Source organism: Salvia hispanica, chromosome 1 (genome assembly GCF_029641045.1).
Source record: "Salvia hispanica isolate PSC_SH4W2 chromosome 1, Shi_PSC_v1, whole genome shotgun sequence".
Lineage (NCBI taxonomy): Eukaryota > Viridiplantae > Streptophyta > Magnoliopsida > Lamiales > Lamiaceae > Salvia > Salvia hispanica.
Window position 1 is genome coordinate 16,194,167 of NC_142692.1, and position 16,708 is coordinate 16,210,874.

The window sequence follows — 16,708 nt, forward strand, 5'->3', positions numbered from 1 at the left end:
AGTGACAACAACACTTAAGTTTCACTAAGTTTTAGAACACAAACCTTACAAGTTTGAAATCAACATATAAAGTTCTAAGTTGCCAAAAACTAGTTCAATTTCTTAGAACAATTGCTCAAATCTTTTTTTTTTAAAGACAAAACACAAGCTAATTATTAGCCATATTTAATATTAGTAATAATCATCCTTCAACAATCAACACAATTGGCTTAGTAAAACTAAAATGTGCATTAGGCAAGTGGATGAAAATGGAGGCCAAAAATGATAAAAATGAAATGGGATAATTGATTCGAGAAATTCTAAAGTGAAAGTAACAATAAAGGTTTGGTTAGAGCACAAAGGTAAATTTAAACAGCAGCATTGTAAACAGAGAGAGAATCATACCTCTCGACGACGTAGTTTAGCAACTTATCCCCTTCAAAACAGGCAAGCTTTAGCTCGACCAATTGTCCATGGCTACGATCCACTGCACAACGGAAAATGCTCTCAAATTCGTCAAGTGCGCAACGTCGATAGTGCAAATCAATGGCGCGCCACATGGTCGGATTCTTGCAGACTCTCCACCATGTTGTGCACACTCTCTGTGCACTCTTCAGTATCTCTTCAGTGTGCAGCCTTTGAAGGATATTTGCCGTCAAATCCTCGGGCAGTTCGGTCCATGACACCATCGTTCAAATTGGAAATTGGAATATGTTCGGGTGTGGGTTTGAATTGTGATGATATGAATTTATTGAAAATTGAAATAAGAGGCTCCTCGATTCAAATGCCCACCACCCTTCTTATTCATGTCATGTTTTTAATGCTTGGTACTACTACTATAATTTAAATTATCAAATTGAATAAATGAGTTTTAAATTAATTAAGTAATACTCAACTAGTAGAGAATGAATGATTTCACATCTTCTATTGTGGCCTGGCTCTTTTTTTTATGTGAAATGCTCTTTTGGTGTAGTAGATAAGATGAGTTTCAAGTTAAATAATAATGGCCTAGAATGAATTAGGGCTCGACATTGTTTTGAGACGTTAGTCGTGATTCATGGAGAGGGGTATCAATTAAATATTCCAAAGCAAATATTTCATTCCACCTATTAACCTTTTATACTTTTTAATCATACCTATATATTTTATCTAAATTACACAGTAACTCCATTTCGTCCAAATTACACAGTAATCCTATGACACTTTGTCAATATCTTAAATTAAAATAAATAAGTATAATATTTACTAATTAATATAACTAAATATAAAATCTATTAATTATTAAATACTCCTAATAAATTATAAAATTTAGAAAACTTAAATACAGTAAAAATATATAAAACATATTACAATGTGCACATAAAATAACTAATAAAATAATTGATTCCATAAATTTTATGCACTGTAAGTTACTCTAATAAAAATGATTCTATATTGACATTATAAAGTAATGGCTCTTAGTAAAATAATAGATTATTTTTTTCAATTATATTGAATAATATAATATTGGGTCAGCCCACTATTTAATAACTAATCAAATATTAATAAGATTAGATTAGGTTACTATTTCAACACCTCTTCTTCCTCACTAATCAAATATTAATAAGATTAGATTAGGTTACTATTTCAACACTTCTTCTTCCTCACGCCGCTACAATCACACTGTAAGATTTTCAATCTCTATATTTTAATTTCTCTTCTTTCTTTTCTTCTATTCTGATAAATATGAATTGATTTGGACTTAAAAGCAATAACTCAAACTATGAAAAATGTTTTTGGTATACTTTTAGTGCAAACCTAAAGATAGATATTTTTTCTTCAAAAACCTATAATGGGATTGGTTTTGCAGTACTGTTGAAGGTAATATTCTATTGCATTTTAGGTTTTATAGTACTGTTGGAGATGATCTTATTGTTCACCAACCTAGCATTTTCAAGACTAAGAAATAATAATAACCATAAAAATCTTCGTACAATGCTAATAATAATCACTCTAATAAATGTGATAGCTAGTCATCAGAGCCATCGTTGAAATGGTTCCCTACGCCAATTCGAAAAATCAAGCGTTAGATTTTTTATTTGAGCATAACGGCTTTTGGCCAGAGCCCCTTGTGGATCAAGACCGGAGTCTCCATTAAGATCAAGTAATTCGAGGCGGGGGCAGCCATCGAGAATCGCTTCCAGTCCCTTATCTTCCATCTCATGAGAAAAAAGTCGGACATGGCGCAGACTACGCAACCTTTGCAGGATATTCAATGTCAAATCACAGAGCAGTTCAGTCCATGGCGGCGATATTGGAGGCGGGGAAGTTTGGATCGTTCCTATGCTTAACGTTTTGGATTTGTTAGGGTTCGGTGCATATATAATGCTTGGGCGTGGGTTTGATTAATGTGATGAATTGATATGAATGTATTGTAAATTGAATCCTCGGTTCAACTGCACTTCTTATTCAAATCGAATAAATGAGTTTCAAATTAATTATATATGGCTCTAAATTGGAGAGTAGATGAATGGTGTTACTTGTTATATTGTGATAAGGCTCTTCTTTTTGTGAAATATTAGGACTATTTTGCTATTGTGATTAGGCTTTTTTTTCTTCTATGTGAACAGCTTCGGGCTCAACATTGTTTTTGGGTTGAGACATGTGGTACGTATAAACACACATAAATAGAGCTTTGGAATCTCAATTGATGCTTAACTTTTATCAATGTTGAACCTTCAAATTATATCGCCGAAATTATTCAAGGAGAAAAAGAAAAGAAAGAGAATAGTAAAAGGTCCAACTGAACAATTTCATAAAAGCTCTGGCAACCATCAAAATCTTCACAACAAAACTACTAATCACCGGTTAAACATTAATATTCTCATTATTTTCTAACACAGTCATACCATACTCTTTCTTCGGGAATGGATCACCTGATGTGCTTATGAAAACGCAGCTCATTTCTCTCTTTTCTCTTGATCCATTCGCTCTTTCTCCTCTATCAAATGCTAATATTTTTATAGGACGGATGGAGTAAATAAAAGTAAAACTCACATTTAACTAATCTTTATCACATCAAAGTGTGACATTTAATGTTGGACGGAGTGAGTATATTTTTATTTATAAATAAAAATAGTTATTATTAACACAAATGGTAATTCCAATATTCAACTTAATTCAATATTTTTTCTTAACAAAACTCACCATCAAAAAACTCGATAACAATAAAACACCATTTCCATACAATTGATGTACCGAAGTCATGCATATAATTAAAACTTCATAGAAAACATCTCTAGCATACACAATGTCAAAATAGATGTCAAAGCTAGTAGAATCAATATAATGTTAACAAAAATGATAAAATTCCCAGTCAAAGACATTACAAGTGGTATCAGAACAATTTGTCTCCCAACGTTCACTATCATGGTTACGCTGCCATTCCTTTCCTGAAACTGAAAGAGTCAGATTGGAGCCACAGATCCTTTATTTGATCGGAAAACCTTTCGCCCTGCAGATAATCAAAAGCAGAGCATCGCCGAAGATCAAGTGATTTGAGTTTGGGGCAGCCATCCAGAATCGGTTCCAGTAGCTTGTCTCCGGTCAAATCTTGACCAAGTCGGAGATGGCGCAGATTATGCATGGTTTATCCTATGGCTGTAGAGTATTGCTTGTAGAAACAGTTGTGATGTGTAAATGATTTCAAGTTTGGGCAAGCAATGCCAATGGTTTCAAAAATCTTTGGGACCAACCCATGGCTTTATGAAAAGGTGCAACTCTTCCAATTGTGGAAGTTTTACTACTAGTACAGTCAAAGGAGTACTTCGTGGATCAAAATTTGGTGAATCATGAGACATCGCAGCTGACTTGATCTGTCAAAAGAGTAGAATATTGGAAAAGAAACAGTGAGAACAAAAAACAGATTTTAACTTTAAGTAGCGAATGAAAGAATTATACCGCTGGGGGTGGACTACATAGCTTAGAAATTGATCCACGTTTAGACCAGCAAGCTTTAGCTCGACCAATTGTCCCTGGCTACGGTCCACTGCAAAGCGGCACATGTTGCTCAACTTGTCGAGTATGCAATCGCAAATGACAATGGCAATACATGTAGCAACTTCGCACAATCTTCATGGCAGTGGAAAAATGAATTGGGAGGCTCCTCTGTTCTTCTCAGTTGTCACTTTTCACTTGGTGTGGATTGAAAACAATTTGAAGATTTTGTTAGTGTTGGAGTAATATAGAAAATTAAGAAAACAAGTGATGCGAGAATGTGATCGTGATTATTATTACTTATTAGTGTTGTATGAAGGTTTTGATGCCCATTACTACTACAGTATTTATTATCTTTAGTTTTGAAAATGCTAGGTTAATTGGTGAAGAATTTCGTTTGTACTTTATTTTATGGAGTAATATGTTATTGCATGGAGTTTCTTCGATTTTAAAAATCATCTTCAGAAATCAAAATCGTTTTATATTTTGGATAAATTATAGACCAATATCATTATTTCAACGAAGATCATATACAATTATATGCTTCTCTTTCCCGTGAGACAGTGTCTTCGATCATCCCAAAGTTACAGTGATGCACTTAAAAGGTCATAGTTATTAATTATAAATTTTTGTTGCTTTCTATTAATTTGGTAGTCTTTGGTCAATTTATAACTTTTGAAATTTTAATACTCCCCTTGTCGCATTTCAGGAGTCTCGATTTACCATTTTAGTCCGTCTCAATTAGGGTTTCAGTTATAATACTATATTCTATAATTGGTACTGCATTCCACAACCATCATTCCACTCACACTTTATATACCTATATAAAAATAAGTCTCATATTCCACTATTATTTTTCGCCCATTTTCCTTTACATTTTTTTAAACTCCTATTGAATTTAATTGGGACTCTCCTAAAGTGGGACGAAGGAAATATAAAATTATAAATTTATTAACTTTTTATTATAGATCTACAATAATTAATTAAGATTAATGTGAGAATTAAATATGTTGAAAATAACAATGTTCTTTTGGATAAAACAATCTCGTTTTATTTTGTGTGTTACTTAAACAATATCAATTCACCCTAATCGACATGATTTTGTTGTCACATTTAATTACATCAATTTTAATTTCGGCCATTATTTTACGATGCGAAAAGTGAAAAAATTACTGCTCCATGTTTTATACTTATTCAATTCAAAAAACTTGCGAAAAGTCAATTATCAAATAACAAATACTATTCGCAAACATCTCCAAGGAGAAAAGATATATAGAAAATATATATTATGTATTTACCTTTTTAAAATGTGAAATATATCTTTCTAAAAGATAACACATTCAAAAAATAAAAGGTATATAGAAAGGTAAATTATTTTTTACAGGAAAAGAGTTTATACTTAATGCATTAAAAAATATAAAGTGTAATATCTTCTCAAATATTTTTCCCTTTGGAGAAGAGTTTTTCATGAAAAGAATACAAATATAGTAGTTATAAGATTTTATCTCCATGGATGAAGAGGTAAAGATACATCTTCAAAATGGAAAAAGGTATAGTACCTTCTCAAATATCATGAGAATGATTTTTCATGAAAAAAAGATAAATGATAGTTATATTAATTTACCTTTCCATTTACTTCTCTCCTTGGAGATGCTTTAATAGAATAAGGACTGTTATTCTGAATTTGATAAATAGATTTACAGAATTATTTACCAATCATAAGATAAGATGAAATACATTTAACAATCAGATATTAATTAATTTATTTTAATTCAATTGTCTGAATATAAAAGAAATGTACCCTTGAAATGCGCGTGTAATTTTGCTTACAGCAAATTTATATACTCCTACTATAAATATTTCAGAGAAATCTGAAAATAACCAAAAAAGCAAAAAGGAAAAAAGAAAGATCAGAATTCGAAATTGTCCCGCCATTTTCAAATACGAAAAAGATAAACACAAACAAATGGATTCGAAAACTGTGGAAGCTTCATTTCCTTCAAACATTGAGCGCAGCGTCGCCTCCGCGCTTCTCAGTCTCTCTTCCTGTCCTTCCGTGTAAGAAATTCATCGCCGTTTACCTCTATTTATCGTTTATTTTGATGATTTAATTTCCATCGCTGAATATGGATTTGACTGAGTTTTTTTCTTCACAGGGGAATGAGCTGCGGCGACGGAGACAGTCCGGAGAGCCTCGAGAGCACGGCGATTTCTGCTCTCAGAATCGGCGGATCGCCGGCAGAAGCGAGTGCGGATGATGAGTCGTCGAGCGCTCAGATGGCGGCGGCGTTTGTGTCCAGATCGCATGATCTGAAGCTCAAGGTGATCCTCTGCTTTGGTTTTTAGGAGATCTCAGTCGATTGTGGTGTTTCTGAGTCTGAATTTTCTCTTCGTTGCGTCAATTTGATTATACTACATTCGATTTTATGTATAATCCGTATTATTTTTAAATTTCGGTCGTTTAATGCAACTTTTTGCAAAACGCTGCTATTAGCTGATTGAGATCTGATTTGCCCTCTGATTTCCTCTGAGCTTGAAGCTCAAGTCAAGTTGACGAGATGATTGTTTATGACATCTGATGTGTTTACTTCCAAAATTGAACCGCCAGTTGATTTCTGTGTATATTGATCCATCACAAATTTACCGATTAACTGTGAATTAGCATTTGATTCCTCTCCTTTTGCAGTGCTATTTGTCCTCTCCGCTTTTGGTATGATTATATTGCTTGTGAAAATGCATTAATATCTACGAAACGTATGTAAAATACATGATGTATTTACAAACTGATCAAAAGCCCTGAAAAACTCCGTTTCTCAAATTCATGGATGCAATGTTTAGTTATTTAAGCCTTCTTTAGCAACGAGATCGCTGTCGGTTTAATTTACAGTAGCAATCAGTCAGTGAAGATTTCTCACTGTGTGTTATGCTCAGAACTTATCTCTAGTTGTGAATTTTCTAGGTCAAATTCTATGTCTAATGCTCGTCTTTAGTTACTTATTAAGTATGTTGAAACAACATTTGCTCTGTGCACAGACTCTGGTGTAATGCTAGTTAAAATGACCATTCAATTTGGATCTTCTCTAGCAATGCTTCTCTACATTTTTTGGCTCCTCCATAAAAACAGCTTAAAATTCAGTCCTGAATAAATTTTTCAACAATTCTCAGATAGTGCAGAAGAAACGCTCAAGAAGTATCTACATCTCCAATGGCAAGAAACTGAAAACCAGCAGCAAGCCAATAGCAACTCCTGCTCCTTCTGCGTCATCCGAGACTTTCTCTGAGATAACAACTGAGGTTTCATCTTGCTTTTCTAGCAACTCCAGGCAGAGTCTTACTAGTAAAACTAGTGCTGTTGCTAAGGAGAGGGAGCCATTTATGCCCGATCACATGGGCCACAAAGCTGCAGCCATTATGAGGTTTCTTGCTGATGGAAGTGCTTCTGAAGTGATGATTCGTCAGTTGCTCGGAGACAGCCCATCCACAAGCAAAGCCTTGCGAATGTGAGTATCATCAATTGACCCTTTCTTATGTTAGTCACACAGTTACATATTTTCTGTACATTATATCAAATAAATGTGATTATGCTTATGAAAACGTTGGTGTTTTGATCATTTGCATGGATTAGTGTCTATATGACATAGGAAAAGCAACAATTGCTTAGATGATCAATGATAGTCATATATAGTGATGCTATTCGAACCCATCACTCTCGTTCTTGATTTTTTGATTTGTAACATCAGTACATCACACAGTCTGTTGAAGCCAGATTTTCATTTGGTCTAGCATAAACAATTGTTTGTTATGAACAGGTTGCTGAAGTTGAAAGCAGTGAAGAGATTTGGAGCAGGAGGCCGCTCTGATCCTTATATTTACATGGTAACTAACTCTTTCAGCTTCGATATAAGTACTCATCTACAATATAATTAAATGAATAAAAGGAAAAAAAAATCATGTGAACACGTAGTCTATTTGATAAATTAAGTCCTGGTTTCTTAATTTTCGTTTGTAAATATTTGTCTTGTGTTTCTCTTTTGCAGATTGCCTAGTTAGTTACAGAAATGGATCGAGTTAGCTGCCCAGTCAATAAAATAAAAATCAATTTGACAATTTATAAATTCCACCAAGTAATTTGTCCAATATTTTAGGTATATTTGTTTATATTAAAACTGTAGTAGTATATCTTTACTTGTAATTTGTGATTGAGATTTCGTTACACGAACCTGAATAGCAGGAATTTTGTGCATCGCCCAATTCTTGTCAACGGTGCCAATTTTGCTTTAATGTTTTTATGGATTAAATAATTAGAAATGTTTAAATATCGTGTATGTCTCTCTATTTCTTAGTAGTAGAACTAGTTTTTTTAAAGTTGAGTTAATTGGCCACCCACACAAACAAAATAAATTACTACTAATAAATTGATTTTGCAAATTACTAGGAGGGGATGTGATCATATCATAACCCATATTTATGGTGATAACCTAATAATCCTCATTTTATGGACGAAAAATATCATTTTATGGAACAGAATATTATTTTATGGAATAAAAGTATCATTTTATTGTGTATAAATATCATTTTTAGTAAAAATGATACTTTTGACTCATAAAATGATAGGGTTATTAGGTTATCACATAAATATGAGTTATGATATGATCGCACCCCTTACTAGTAGTATATAACTGAGAATCTGAGATTATGCAGATCGCCAATTTCCATTAATTAATTACTATATCCCTAAAAATCCAACGGCATTACTCATTTACTCCAATTATCCAAATACGAAAAGCAAAATTAATGTGGATGCATCAGTATAAATGAATGAGAATAGAGAAGAAAGAAAATGAAGCAATAATAATGAATACAAATACAATGGCCTCACTCTCAACAACCATTTGTGCCCTTGTGTTGGTATCCGCAGTTTCAGTCTCAGTCTCAGCCATCTCTTTACAAGAGATATGCACTCAAACCCGAACCCCGCGCTTCTGCTACGCTCTCTTAAACGGTCACGCACTCGACAATCTCCGACAACTCAATGAAGCCGTGATCGTCGCAACCACAGACAGCGCTTCAAAAACAAGCGCCAAAATCCAATCCCTTCTCTCCCAAACCACCGATCCTAATCTCAAGGTGGTTTACAGCCTTTGCTCGAACTACTACAGCGCCGCCCTGGCTGCGCTCTCCGCGGCCAAGGAGAAGATCAGATCGGGTGATTTCGGGAGCGTCAGGTCCGCGGCTGATACCGCGGCCGACGAGCCCTATCGCCATTCTAGGGGAGAACGAGGAGTTTATGAATTACTGCTGTGTTTTTGTCGTTCTTTCTCAGATGCTCTAGTCTTGGATTATGTTTTTTTGTTTAATACTACTAAAATGGCTATATTTCAGAATAAGGTGTTTGTCAAATTAAAAATGTGATGTTTGGGAAATCCACTTTATTGTGAGGCCGTTTTAGGATTGTGTACGTTTTTGACATATAGTGAATAGATAAAGAGGGGATTTAACTAATTACTAATCTCAAATTGAGACCAATTTTCAACCATTAAATTAGAAGATCTTGTGGTTAATATGATGCCAAGTGTAATATATTTTAAATTTAAATAATTATTAATTAAATTAAAAGGATATTAATGTCAAATCCTATATGTAGTAATTATAACTAACTACTTTCTCTATCCTCAAAATCATCTCAAATCTTTAAATTTACGTAACTTTCTCAATTTAAATTATTTTTTCACAAAAAATATATCAAATTAAAGATAATTTAATAAGGATTCCAACGAGATCTCAATTGCATATGTTCCGACGATGTTCGGGTGATGAAATTTGATAAATTATATTTCAATTTTCGTACATGTTGATAAGCAGCTATTTTCAACAAATGCAACAAAAAATCTCAATATATTGTAGGCAAAATCTCAATATTATGCATGTCTAATCTCAATAAAAATGTGTTGATATTCCAATGTCATATTGTTGATATTTGTAATATACAATGTTGATATAAAAAAACACTCACGAAAATTATCATATGATAACATAATGACGATATTACCCTTTTGTTGATATTTTGTCTACTATTTATTGAGATTTTGTGAGCTTTAATCTCATCCATTCATTTTAAAATCCAAGGGTGGAGATTTAGTCTTGATTTTGGATTAGGGTGCTAAAGCATTAAGATATTTGAGTATGACATTTTTTCAATTAATTTAAGACAAAAGATATGTGAAGGTACTTATACACTAATGTATTTCATTTCACTAGGCTTTTGTATAATTTTTTTGTATTATTATTTTTTTTTATAATTTTTGTTTTATTAGGTCATTGTATTAATGCATTTTTATTTAAGAGGTTTGGATATTTATTTATCGGACTTCATAATTTAATTATTTTTTCTTGTGTATTTAATCTATTTTCTTTAATATATTTTAAAATTAATTCAATTGCAAAATTGACTCGAAAATGATTGGCAAAATCATAAGTTTGTAAATTGATAACAAAAATATCGATAAATTTTTCATTTTCCCAATAATTCTTGAGTATATTGCAAATGAATGGATTATAAAAATATCTTAGAAAAAAAAAAGAAAATAAATATATTTAATTAACACAAGAAAATTTAATTAAACTTTGAAATACATTAACTTAAGATTCAATCAAATTGAAAAATAAAGTATAAAAACTTCTTATAATAATCTGAGTAAGTATAAAGAGCTAATGACAAAAAAAAAAATTGTAAAAAATCTAATGAAACAAAATGCATTGGTACAAGGACCAATTTGAATTTTGCAAACACTGCCCATATGAAATAACCATGCACATGCGATTATAGTTTGGGATGTTGGTTTATGATTTTTGTGTACATTTTGATGCTTTTGCTAACCCCTATTTCTCGGTGCCGGCATCTCCGGAAGAAACTGCGGCCTTGGTGGTAGAGGTCGTGCGAAAGGCAAGGTTATTAAGAGATGAGCGATAAAAATCAAAGATGCATACAAATACTATCAATAGAAGAAACAGTGATATCGAAAGAACCGACATCTATCACTATCTAAAGTGGCAGTTGTTGAGATATTCACCAAAATGCCACTCAGGTACATTTAGGCGGGAAAATGGTTGTTCATAAATGTGATTGTTTATTGTTTGTGCACATGTGATTGTTTATTGTTCTCCCACACGTGATGACTTATAAATAATAAACTATAAACAATAAGACTTCCATGTTTCTAATGAGGCATTTATTGTGCTTCCTCATTTTCAATCAAGTAAGCTTCATCGAAAAATCAATAACATATTAATACTATCAATATGCTTCCTCATTTTCAATCAATTTTGCACCTGAAAAAATTAAATATTAAATCTTCAATGTTTCCCTTGATGGCATTTTTCTGTTGCATACCTAAAAAAAGGTATATTATGTTGTAAATTTTGATAGTATTATGTTAATACTATCAATATTCTTCTTCCTTTTGAATCCATTTGTACCTGCAAACAAATACAATATTATATATCAGTAACTTTATAGATATCAATCATTTCATTCAACCTGAAAAAAATAAATATTAAATCTTTCATGTTTCCCTTGATGGCATTTTTCTGTTGCATACCTAAAAAAAGGTATATTATGTTGTAAATTTTGATAGTATTATGTTAATACTATCAATATTCTTCCTCCTTTTGAATCCATTTGTACCTGCAAACAAATACAATATTATATATCAGTAACTTTATAGATATCAATCACTTCATTAAACCTTAAAAAAATAAATATTAAAGTTTTCATGTTTCCCTTTATGGCATTTTTAAAAAAGGTATATTATGTTGTAAATTTTGATAGTATTATGTTAATACTATCAATATTCTTCCTCCTTTTGAATCCATTTGTACCTGCAAACAAATACAATATTATATATCAGTAACTTTATATTATTAAATATGACAAAACAGGAATTTTGGACCATTTAGTAGAGGCGGCTGCACTTTATTAGGGCTTTATTGATTAACTCATACATTAACTGCTGTTGTTAAATTGGACAAAATCCAAAAAATAATGATTGCAAATGTGGTTCTGATTGGGCCCATTAAATTCAAATCCTATCATCCTTAAAACGGTTCTTAGCCAATCATTAAATAGTTTCTGATATTTCTGCCAAATAGATCTCTATAAATACCCTTTCCTGTTCATTCTTCAATTACACATTTTTCTTCAGTAACATTCACTTCCTGAGCATTTTTTCTTCGGTTAATAGGTAGCTCTAAAAGATTTCAAGCACTGCATTTCTTAAGTTCTGTCCATTCATAGTGTAATTTTTTACACAAACTCTTTTTATGTGAAGGGTTTTCCTAATCATTACAAGCAGCTTTTGGAATTTGTGTTTTGTTTTTCACTGCTGTGCTGCTTAATAGATTATCTCATTAAGTTCTGTACATTCATTGTTAATTCTTTAATTCGTTTTTATATAGCTCCATGTTCTGTCCATTCATCAAGAACTGCATTTCTTAAGTTCTGTACATTCATAGTTAAAAGGCAGTCGATTGTTTACATGATATTGTTAAATATCTTACTAATTTGTGCTTGGTTTTCTTCTTATATTAATTTTTCCACAGCTATGGCCCCTTATGTAACCTTGCTGAATAATCTTCAGCTGCTATCACTAAGTCTGTGATTAAAGTTCGTTGTGTACGCGTTTGGAAGTATGCTCCGGAGGATGAAACAGACAATAGTTTAGAGAGTATATTCCATGATAAGGAGGTGTGGTTTTTAAGTTAACAAATCTATAGCTAACTTTTAAAACTTCAGTTGTAGTTTTTATGATATCTAACATATCGACATCTTATATATCTCATCACTTTTTTTTCAGGGTACAAAAATTCAGGATTCATTTCCCAAATATGTAATTGAGAAACTGACTCTCAACCTAAGGAAGGAGGGATTTATTTTGTGAAAAATTTCTATGTCAAGGATAATACTCTAAGAAACAAAGCTACAAATCACCAAAAGAGACTTATGATGAATTGTAAAACAGAGGCGTATGAAGTTAATGATGAAACCTTCCCAACCATTATGTTTTCATTTTTGCCATTTTCTGAAATAGCAAAACTTGAAAATCCAGATCATAATCCTTTTTTTGGTAAACTTTGTCTATGATAAACTGTAATAACTACTTTAGTATACACATAATGTCTGTCATTTTTAATATTTTATTTTACAGATGTAATTGGAGTCATTATTGGACCAGGAAGCATGGTGAACAAGTCTAAATATAGACTTATTGAAGTAGAAATTTCTGATGAGCAGTAAGTTTGTATTTAAAATGTGGATATGTCATCTTTAAGTTATATCAAGCAGTTCAGAAAGTAACTCAAGAATGTGTTTGAGCAGGCATAATAAAATTGTGTGTACCATATGGGAGTCAAATGTTGATTCATATTTGTCTCAACTTAAAAAAAGCGAATGAACCATCCCTATTGTTATAGTTCAGTTTTGCAAGCCTAACTTATTCCGAGGTATTATTTCTGCAACCTTTCTTTCTGTTTCTCAATTCTATGTTTTTGTTGTTTATATGGTTTAACTTTTATGTTTAAGGTGAGGTAGGTGTTTCTACTCATTATCAAGCATCCAAGGTACTTATTAATGCAGATATAATTGAAGTTAAGGATTTCAGGAAGAGGTATAATTACTTATTTGTTGTCTATTCAGTTTTTACATATTTTTTTTGCATTTATACTTATGGCTTAGAATGAATAAACTAAGTCTTATTTGTATTGTTTAGGATTCAAGGTGATCATACTTTTACTCAGCATGTTTCATTGGAACAATCTGCACAAAGGTTGAGTAGTGAGTTTGATAATTTGGATGTAAAGTCTCTTGAAGATGTAGTTTGTCTAGAGGTATTGAAATCTGATTTTCAATATATTATTGTAGAGTTCCAGTAATTACAATATTAATTATACTTTCTGTTTTAATATTGGAATAGTTTCTTTCTGTTAATATTGAACAGGATGGGTCTTATTGGGTGTTTGGTAAGGTTGAATCAATTGAATGTCATTATGGAGAATGGTTCTACTTAGCTTGCAAGACTTGTGTAAAGAAGGTTAGATGCTTGGATGACACTAAGTTTCATTGTGACTTTTGTTTGAAGACTTTCTCTTATGCACTGAAAATGTAATAGACTTTATCTTTAAGAGTATGTATAAGTTCATTTAAAGCATGTTCTCATATTAATTGATGATTAAAGTTCTTTATCTTTATCTCTTACGCAGGTTTAGATTTGTAGTCAACGTTGTTGATGACACAGGCAATGCTTCTCTTCTCTTGTGGGATAGAGAAGTTGTTCAGCTTTTGGGTAAAAAGGTTACTGATCTGATTGGAAGTAAATTTGAGGTATATCTATTATTATTTATTTTCAGTTTTATAGTTTGTTTGTTTTTAATTAATTGTTGTTTTTGTAGAGATCTACCATGGATTGTATTCCTAAGGAAGTTGAAGATAAAATTGTTGGGCAAAAGTTGTTATTCAAAGTTCAAGTCAGGAATAGGAAGGAATTTTATCGTAATTATCCTTATACTGTGAACAAACTTTGTAGTATTCCTGAAATAGTTGAGAAGCATGTTCCTGTCAACATTGGCTCACAAATATTTAATTATGATGTGAAGTTGTCCGATATACTGTTTGGATCAGACATTGCGGAGGTAATTTTACTTTTTCACCAAATTATAGCATCCGTTTTTCTTACTTTTTGTCTAACAGAAATTTAACTTTTATTTTAGGTTACTCAAAAAGGATATCTTACACCCGATCTATCTGTTGTGACTAAGGATCATGGTAGTGAGTGGATTGTTGAAAGCAGTGTCAAGCGTTGTTTGGATGCTGATTTTAATACTTGCGATGATATTTCTGTTGATCAAGGCAAGAATAAGAATAAGAAGAAAGTGAAAGTGGTGGATAATGTTGATGTGGCTCCAATCAGTAATTGAAAGAAGTTTTCTGGTGGTGAATCTGGTGATCAGATTGGGAATAATCTTTGGAGTTTCTATGTTTTGCCTTATGTTTTACCTTTTGGTTGTTTAGTTGACATATCATTTTAGACTGCTCATCTTAGTTTTTGCTGTTTTGGTTGATGGTTTTGTTCCTTCAGTACTTTCTTTCTGATGATAATGTTAAGGCTTTGCATCTTTGGTTCTGTTCAAGACTTTTTTATGAGATTGTATTGCAAACTTTTGTAATGCCTTTATCACTCAAATGGTTAAATTATAAGGGTTCAAATTGAGAATTTTCACTAACTTAGTAAAGTGAAATAATTATCAGTCTTAACTTACTCATTGAGAACATCACTCAAAATTATTTTGTTAATTATCTAATGTATGTTGGTCTTCACTTAATGTTATAGTTCTACCACAAAATGAAAGGCTGGAAGCTGTGATTGAGGTTCTGATTATCACCAAAATCAGTTTTTATTATGATCTATAATCCATATAATTTAGACAAACTTATTTGCATTCTAGACAAACTATTATTAAATATACCTAGATAAAACTGCATTTTAAAATAAATGCAGTTCATCTAACATATATGTAACAGAGTGTTGTTATCAATAGTATTTATTTTGAAATTACAATCTTATTTCAACCTTTTTTCAAGAGTAGCAGCATCTATAAACCATTATCTAAGTCATACTCATCTATGTAGGTTGGTATTAAAGATTCTATCATGCATTTACATAGACTTATCTAAAAGTTTTATAACATTCAGAAGTATACCTTAAATCAATTATTTCTTCTTATTTTCCTGCCATCTAATAGCCTATTTGGAGTCTCTCTTTGTTTCCAATGCCAAGGTACCTACCTATACACAGTGTAGAATGGTCAGACAAAGAAGTACAATGCATAAGAGATAAAGATATATATAACATGTTTAAAGCTGAAAAAAAAATCATACACCAAATTCAGATGTTATATCTCTACATCAATTTTTGCTATTTTTGGAAAGAATAACTTATGCAATTTAATGAAACTATCTAAACTACTATTTAAAACAAATGTCTAACAACTATATTTTCAGTTATATCTGTCAAATTTTCGGACTAAATTATGCTCTTTTGAGACTTTCATATATCGTTGTCCTAAACTATTCAAGTTAGTTACTGTATCTCATTCAAATTCTTATTTTTGGAATAAATGTCACTTTAATTTCTCACTTTTTTCAGGAAACTTTATTTAATTAGCAGTTTTGACAAGGAATTATAATAAATTTACTGCATACTAATCAGCCCAGTTTTATATTGTGAGTTAATGATAAGCCCAGTTTCTTAAGGAATCTGAAAGGCCATGTTGGTATATGTGTAGCTTTAATTGTTTAAATTCTCTATAAGAGCAACATATTCACCCAAGATTTATTATTCTGCTTGAGCTACTTATTTTCTGTTCTGTTGGAGAACTATTAAATTTTTTTTCCTCAAGTTATGAAGAAGGTGAAAAAATCAGCAACACTTAAAGGTCGTTCCAATGAAGATAAATATTTTAAATTGTATCCCAATATTTCTTACAATAGTTAGAGTACCGCGTGTATATATTGTGATTTACATTTTTTAGTAGAGAGATATGAACGATTGTTTTAAACATATTTTTCAAAAGTATCAACACTTGATATTCTCTCCTTCGTGTCCAAATAATTGTGTTGGTCTTGGTTCCATTTTAAATACTGGAGTATATTTATTGAATTGTTATTTATAGTATAATTTTCTATTTTTAATCTTATATAGTT

The 16,708-nt window shown here is 31.6% G+C and overlaps 2 protein-coding genes and 2 pseudogenes across 3 annotated transcripts; 2 read left to right on the plus strand and 2 right to left on the minus strand.

Moving 5' to 3' along the window:
• Window positions 1-347: 347 nt before the first annotated feature.
• On the minus strand, window positions 348-668 carry LOC148933333 (F-box protein SKIP19 pseudogene; annotated as a pseudogene).
• A 1,326-nt stretch (window positions 669-1,994) lies between these two features.
• On the minus strand, window positions 1,995-3,604 carry LOC125221148 (putative F-box/LRR-repeat protein 23). Its single transcript, XM_048123273.2, has 2 exons — window positions 3,396-3,604; window positions 1,995-2,217 (listed from the first exon to the last, which is right to left on the minus strand). Exons 1-2 carry the CDS (start codon window positions 3,602-3,604, stop codon window positions 1,995-1,997), a joined length of 432 nt encoding a protein of 143 aa, XP_047979230.2.
• Window positions 3,605-5,882: 2,278 nt separating this feature from the next.
• On the plus strand, window positions 5,883-8,270 carry LOC125221147 (uncharacterized). Its single transcript, XM_048123272.2, has 5 exons — window positions 5,883-6,012; window positions 6,111-6,276; window positions 7,120-7,454; window positions 7,764-7,830; window positions 7,992-8,270. The coding sequence occupies exons 1-5, from the start codon at window positions 5,921-5,923 to the stop codon at window positions 7,998-8,000; spliced, it is 669 nt and encodes a 222-aa protein (XP_047979229.1). The 5' UTR covers window positions 5,883-5,920; the 3' UTR covers window positions 8,001-8,270.
• Window positions 8,271-8,823: 553 nt separating this feature from the next.
• Window positions 8,824-15,148, plus strand: LOC125221146 (replication protein A 70 kDa DNA-binding subunit B-like; annotated as a pseudogene). Its single transcript, XR_016131860.1, has 10 exons — window positions 8,824-9,160; window positions 12,849-13,076; window positions 13,158-13,242; window positions 13,328-13,452; window positions 13,532-13,616; window positions 13,719-13,836; window positions 13,923-14,110; window positions 14,209-14,329; window positions 14,398-14,637; window positions 14,716-15,148. The product of XR_016131860.1 is annotated as a replication protein A 70 kDa DNA-binding subunit B-like (transcript).
• The last annotated feature ends 1,560 nt before the right edge of the window (window positions 15,149-16,708 follow it).

Excerpts from the sequence above, each read along its gene's own strand:
- LOC125221148 (XM_048123273.2), bottom strand. The coding sequence starts at position 3,604 with ATGCATAATCTGCGCCATCTCCGACTTGGTCAAGATTTGACCGGAGAC. Across the intron at positions 2,218-3,395 it reads TTCAGGAAAGGAATGGCAGC|GTTGCGTAGTCTGCGCCATG; the intron begins GTAACCATGATA and ends TATCCTGCAAAG.
- LOC125221147 (XM_048123272.2), top strand. The coding sequence starts at position 5,921 with ATGGATTCGAAAACTGTGGAAGCTTCATTTCCTTCAAACATTGAGCGC. Across the intron at positions 6,013-6,110 it reads CTCTCTTCCTGTCCTTCCGT|GGGAATGAGCTGCGGCGACG; the intron begins GTAAGAAATTCA and ends TTTTCTTCACAG. Across the intron at positions 7,455-7,763 it reads ACAAGCAAAGCCTTGCGAAT|GTTGCTGAAGTTGAAAGCAG; the intron begins GTGAGTATCATC and ends TGTTATGAACAG.